Source organism: Euphorbia lathyris, chromosome 2 (genome assembly GCF_963576675.1).
Source record: "Euphorbia lathyris chromosome 2, ddEupLath1.1, whole genome shotgun sequence".
Taxonomy (NCBI): Eukaryota; Viridiplantae; Streptophyta; class Magnoliopsida; order Malpighiales; family Euphorbiaceae; genus Euphorbia; species Euphorbia lathyris.
Window position 1 is genome coordinate 12,654,528 of NC_088911.1, and position 6,986 is coordinate 12,661,513.

A 6,986-nucleotide genomic window follows, 5' to 3' on the forward strand; every position below is an offset into this window, starting at 1 on the left:
CAATTAATCACTCGGTTGTAAAAAAGTAAGTTAAACACGAAAGATGTGTTGCACGAATCTTAAAAAAGTAAAACGACCAAAGTCAGAGTATGCGATTCTAATATTAAAGAAAAAAAATTTATAATTGAACCAGTAATAATTTTCTTTTTAATATGTTTTAATATATTTTGTGAATTATGTAATAACATTTTAAGACACGTATAATATATATATTCCACATTTAACTTAACTTTTTACAATCGAATGATTAATTAATTACATTTTATGTACGATCAGAGAACTAACTAAATATTTTATACAAGGTTTAAAGGTTAGCAGGATATTTTGAAAGTTCACGAGGCGAATAAAGTTTCGAGGACAAGTTTAGGGGACAAATGATGAATTAAGCAAATCAAAAACTTTTGCCATCCCAAACGCGCAGGCACAGTTTTCTCCGCTGAACTCAATTGTATTTTTCCGCACTGTCATCAATCTTCGTTTTCTTCTATGTCACGCTCGTTGTATGCGCGTGGATCATAGTTCTCACCTGAGCTCTCACCAATGTTCCCCCGTACAACCGCCCAAAATTAGGCAAACCTTGAAAAAGAAACTGCTATCCTCAAGAGCGAAGACTACCGTAGAAACCTTTGTTCGTAAATTGCAGAATTTTTCTTTCCATCATCTCAATTCGCTTTCTAAATCCCTTAATTCAACATGCTTTTCGGTTTGATTGATTAACTCTACCCTTTTTGGTTGCGAAGCTGTGCCTGTTAGATTCTATGGCTTCTCTTGTTGAAATTGAGAGGTTTAATCTGATACCGCTGTCAGTCACTTGTCTCTGCGCACGCCCCTCTCGTCCTTTTTCAAATAAAACACTAATTCTTGCTCGACGGTGTTCGAAGCTAAGCGTTAGGTTAGTTTTCAATGATTCTAAAGCTTCGGTTTCGGTTTTAGCCAACGGAATTTGGACGATGCCGCACTTGATTAGAGCTGTTGCCAGAGGTGAGCCAAATAGTCTCGGCCAGGAGGACGTCAACGAGGTACATATTTTTGTATATCTGTCCTACTTTCCTTTGTATTTCATTTCTCAACTTTATAATTAGAATTTGATTTCTGTTTGGCATTGAATTGTGCTGTGCGACTTGTATATCACTCCCTTGATAATTAAAAATGTAATTTGAACTTAGTTGAAAATTACTTTCACATAGTCTATGGTTTATTTTCTAATTGATAACAGAATGGGATGACTGAAATGGTTAAGTTGTAGGAAGTCCACATTTCATCTGCAGAGGAGGTATCTATTTCACATCCTCAACCAAAAGGAAGTCAATTGAAAAATAGAATTATTTTTGGGCTAGGCATTGGAATTTCGGTGGGAGGTGTTGTATTGGCGGGAGGATGGGTTTTCACTCTGGCTTTGGCAGCTGCTGTGTTTGTTGGTTCACGTGAGTACTTTGAACTCGTTAGAAGTCGTGGTATTGCTGAAGGAATGACACCTCCGCCACGATATGCATCGAGAGTTTGTTCTGTGATATGTGCTCTAATGCCCATGATTACCATGTAAGATTGTCGACTTGTTTACTTACTGGGCTATTTCAGTTTCATGCTGAGTTGGTAGTCTTTTTAACTTCATAATTAGAAACATGTTCTCTGTCTAGTTGTTTAATTGTGTAATCTCATATGAATGTATTTTTTTGTTCATTACATCATTAACTATATCTAACTTTTGAGTTAGATTTAATCTGTGTTCTTATTTCATCTTTAATTATTTGAAATTGATTGTATCAATTGATTATAACGGGAAAAAGCGAGCTTTGTCAGAGCAGAGTAAATTTTCAATAAAATAAAGTTGCATTCATCTTAGGATTCAAACAAGGTTTCAAACAATTGCTGATGTTAATTATCAGTTGTTATGTTTCTAATGCATTTTCAGGTACTTTGGTCAGATTGACATCCCAGCGACTTTTGCTGCTTTTGTTGTTGCAATGTCATTGCTTCTACAAAGAGGAAATCCTCGCTTTGCTCAGCTCAGTAGTACTATGTTCGGGTTATTTTATTGCGGCTATCTTCCTTCTTTCTGGGTCAAGCTTCGATGTGGCTTAGCAGTGCCAGCTTTGCACACTAGTAAGAAGCTGATTTAATCATATTAGATGGTAACACTTGATTACTGATAAAAGCATATTTGGTGGCAATGGAGTTTTCAGAAATTTAAAGCATAAGGTGGACTTTTGTAATCTAATTATCTTACACTTATCTTTTCCCGGTTCACTGGTGCTCAAAGCATCATAATGCATGATACACTGATCACTTGGACGTAGCCTCCTTTCATGCATCAATGTATTAAAAATTGATAAATCCAAAGTATCATAGTGATAGATTCCGAGTTATTGAGAGATCCAAGTCAACTAAATATGATGAGTTGATGTAGTACACGGAGCTTTTACCCTTGACTGAAGGTTTTTATAGTATTTGATTTGCTGACAAGGTGCATGACTAAGTTTTACAATGCATTCCTCTTGTTTGTCTCATGTATCTCTCTTTGAATTTTCAATTAGTCTGTAGTGGAACTACTCGAGGACAGTTTTATATTGGTTTGATTAACTAGGGAAATGGTAGAATTGATGCTCAACACTAAATCTTTGGAAGTGATAGCCTGTTTTTTGAAATTGAAAATCAACTTTTCTCTCCAATTATTATGCGTGGCAGGTATAGGAGCAGCATGGCCTGTTCTTTTCGGTGGTCAAGCTCATTGGACTGTGGGTCTTGTTGCTACTCTAATATCTATGAGCAGCATAATAGCGGCTGATACATATGCTTTTTTGGGTGGCAAGGTATTTAGACTCTACAAAATTTCAGACCTCTAGTTTCTCTCAGTTTTGTCGTGTAATGAATAATCAACTTGAAGCACAAACAAGCTACAAGCATGTTAAATATATGAACATGGTCTCAAGCTCTTATGTAATGGAGCCAATTGTTGTGAAGTTAGTACTTCTAAGCTTTAAATAAATATTTCAATAGTTCTCAAGAAATTTGAATGGTAAAATTTTATTTCTATTGGAATTTTTTTCTCTTAATTATCAAGTTTTTCATTCCTAAAACCTTTGTTGATTTAGTTTCAAATAAACTAATTTGAAACAGTCAAAGCTATTTTTTGAAAAGAAGGGGTATCTATCGTAATTTGATTCACGATTTGAGAAAGATAATTCATTTCTTTATGAGTTGTAAGAGACGAGCCAAATATTTGATACATGGTTTTCCATGCTAAAGGTATTTATTGGACTATGTAGAGAAATGATGCAATCCATCATAGCATCAACTTATTAATTATCTACCCTTTTATCTTTCTCCAATTTAATCTTCTTCAGTTCTTCTTAATTTATTGTTCTTCCTATTTTTAAAATGGCATGAAATTGTTTATGTACCATTATGCAGGCATTTGGAAGAACGCCGTTAACCAGTGTTAGTCCAAAAAAGACATGGGAGGGCACTATTGCAGGCTTGGCTGGCTGTATAGCAACTTCAGTGGTACTGTCAAAGATCTTTTCATGGCCAACTTCATTGCTAAGGTATTTAATCTTTTCTAATTTTGTCTTGAAGTTACCGTAACTAATCAATTTCCGTATCCGTATACAGATACGGAAATTGAAATGGAAACGGAAACCGGAAAACGATATTTGTAGAGGAAACACAAACATGGGAAAACATGTAAATAATAAAAATATATGGATAATATCTATAAACTTTTAAAATTAGAGATATGTATGTTTAATTGTTTTTCACATAAAAGAAGAGATTTCGTCATTTTGAAAGCTTGTAGATGATCTAGAAACTATCAGGGATTTACTAAACACGAGTAGCATTGATCCACTTATGAAAACACATTATATCCTAGGAAATGAGTTTCCAATTTTTTTATTTTAAATTACGGAAACGTGATCTGATATGTTCTATACAAGTTTCGTTGAGTTTCAATTTCCGAAACGAATACGGAAACATGAAACAATTTGAAGTCAAAGTTCCAGTGCAACATAGACTTGAGGGGTTCAGCCCTTTATTCATTGTAAATGAAGTTGCTCCCTTCTACTCACACTTCTTGTGAGTAAGCATTAATGATTCTAGGAACAATTAATTTAAGCAGATCCCATAAGGATGGATTTATTCACCAAGGGAAAGGTTGAGAAAAGAGTCAGTTTATCAAGTGCTTTGACATTCAATGTGAATTTGACTTGTTTTCTTTGATGGTTAACAGTGCAATACCTTTTGGGTTTCTGAATTTCTTTGGATCTATATTTGGCGATCTTACGGAGTCAATGATCAAACGTGATGCCGGTGTCAAGGATTCCGGTTCACTAATACCTGGACATGGTAATGACTTTTAGCTCTTGCTTCAATATTTTGAAACTTCATTGATAGAGGGCACCTATCTTCTTCTGTCGCACAGTGATGAATTTTTTTATTGCACATGATCTTCAAAAAATAATACTAAAAAAGGCGGAAAGTAAAAATTTATTTAAGCACAAGATGAGCTATTAAATGGCTTGATTTTCATAAGATTTATTTCACCACTCACCAACTCCCTTAGTTTCTCTTGGGCGGATATTTTGTCATGTTTTTGAGTTGTGTTGGTTCAATATTTTGTTTACCTTTCTTCATGTTTTACGTTTTTTTGTTGCATTTCAGTTTCTGCTGTGCTTTTGCATGTGTATGTATGTGCTATATCACTTAATGTTCCGCTAGGCATTATTCATTGTCAGTGCTTCTTCCTGATTTCCTAACATTGAACACAGAGAGTATGATATTGATTTTATTTTCATCTCCATCTCCAGCCTTTATTTTGGGGTTAAGGTTCAAATACGGCCCAAATTTATTAGGGACTTCTTGGAAAGGAGTATAGATGGAGGTAGGTGGAGGATAAGTAAATTGCAATACCTTGTTTGGGAGGGGATTCATTCCTCCAAAATTGGTGATATTTGGAGGTTAAATATACTCAATTACAGAGCTATACTCTTTTTTATTCAAGCATAGGTTTCATTATTATCTCATCATGTCTTGAAATTTCATTAAAAATAAAGTTGTCAGGATTTGAACCCTCAACCATTTGTTCTGAGAAGCTGTGATGAGTTTAAGCTAATAGGTAGAGGCTCTAGAATAGCTTTTGTTATTATCTCTGTCAAACGTGGGGTAACGCCTTTTCTTTATAAAACCTCCACCTTTCCTTCCAAATATAGTTGATTTTTTCTACAAAATGCTTCACCTTACACCTCCATCCAATCCAAGCAAGTTCTTAGGGCATGACTCATTGCTAATTAAACATTTTTGTTTGACCAATTTTATTTTTAGACTCAATATAAAATCTGTAGAACAATTTTTATGTTAAAAAAACATAGAAAATGTTGGACGGGTGTTACATTTTCTATTAAATACTACAGGGAAAAAAGGTTAGGCTGAACATTGAGCAAAAAAGGTCTAATACATCCTTAGCACCCTCAAACTAGTCCAGAAAAGTCTAATGATCCATCCAACTTTGCAAACAACTTATTAACCCCTTGAAGTTACTTAAAATGACATGATTAACTCCTTAAGTCTTATGGGTACTTCAAGTGAGGATTTTGACAAGTTGAAGCGTAATTAAGTTCAGCAATAAATCACTTCAAGCAAAGTTCAAAGGACAAATAGACTACTTTAAGAAAATTGAAGGAGTTAATGGGTGGTTTTCAAAGTTTGGGCAAAATTGAACCTTAACCCTTTATTTTATGTTTTATCCTTTCCCAGTTATCAGCTCTTGCTTTCTTACATGAACTCTGCAACATTATTGATTATTAATAGGTCGACATACAGAAGGGTAAATGGAAACTTTATTCTTTTCGTTTTAGATGAGTTGCATCATCTGAAGTTTGTTCCTTGTGTAGAAACCATTTAAGTTATTTTTGGTTCTCTAAAACCAGGATTGTTAATTTCTGAACGACAATATAATTTACAGAGACAACCTGTTTCACACTTTTATCAATTTTGTGTCATTTGTATCATATACAATCATTTAGAGTATATAGATCACATAACACAATAACCCATTTTTATACCGCTATCTAAAACTGATCCTATTTACAGGCGGAATACTAGACCGAGTTGACAGTTACATTTTCACCGGTGCACTCGTATACTCATTTGTCAAAACCTTTCTACCGCTTTATGGAGTTTGATCTGAAACTTATGATCAATCACAAGCCGAAAAGGAGAGGCTTAGGTTTTCCCTCATTCTGGAGAAAACCGAAACCGGAAGCACAATCAAGCAGAGTAAAGTTGGGGAAGTGGAAGCATATCTGAGGCTAGATTGAAAAGATTTGTTCTAAAAAATCTCATAGATTTGCAACTCTTGAGGTCTGCTCTGCTCTGCTCATTCATCAGCTAACTCGAACTGTTTTTTTTTCCAGTGCTTAATCTCTCTGAATCCACTTGAGATCAGTTGGCTAATTTGCTGCAATCACCCACCCGGACATCGCTGTGATGGAGGTATAGCTTCTGTTGGTTACATGCATTTCATTTACTCTAATGCTATAGATGAGCCCAATTTACATGAAATTCCTTTTTGAATAATTATGTATAAAAGTAATTTCTTTTATTCAGGTAGTTTTGGCTCTTTTAATTATACATCTTGTTAAGATCCTTTGTTTTGATATTTTATTTTCATTTTTGTATTTTTAAAATGATTCTGTAAACAGTCTAAAGGATAAGGTTTTTTTTTTACTTTTATCATTGTCAGTCTACTGTACAATTGAGGGTATAATGGTGGCAAGGCCTGTAAATTTTAGACATAACAACGAATCTTATTATTTGGCCAAATACATCACCAGCTCCCTGAACTTTATTAGTGTCTCCCCAGCTCCATCAATTTGTTTAATTCGTATCATCAACTCTTTAAACTTGTACATAAAAATAGATTAGCTCCATGAACTTCGCAAGTGTCTCATCAGTTCCTTAAACTTGTTTATTCTGTAACAACTAAATAT

General features: G+C 34.4%; 1 protein-coding gene across 1 annotated transcript; it reads left to right on the forward strand.

The window, feature by feature from the left end:
• Positions 1-475: 475 nt before the first annotated feature.
• LOC136216686 (phosphatidate cytidylyltransferase 4, chloroplastic) lies at positions 476-6,727 on the forward strand. Its single transcript, XM_066003239.1, has 7 exons — positions 476-1,019; positions 1,247-1,539; positions 1,913-2,103; positions 2,686-2,810; positions 3,412-3,545; positions 4,229-4,344; positions 6,088-6,727. The coding sequence occupies exons 1-7, from the start codon at positions 759-761 to the stop codon at positions 6,177-6,179; spliced, it is 1,212 nt and encodes a 403-aa protein (XP_065859311.1). The 5' UTR covers positions 476-758; the 3' UTR covers positions 6,180-6,727.
• Positions 6,728-6,986: the final 259 nt, after the last annotated feature.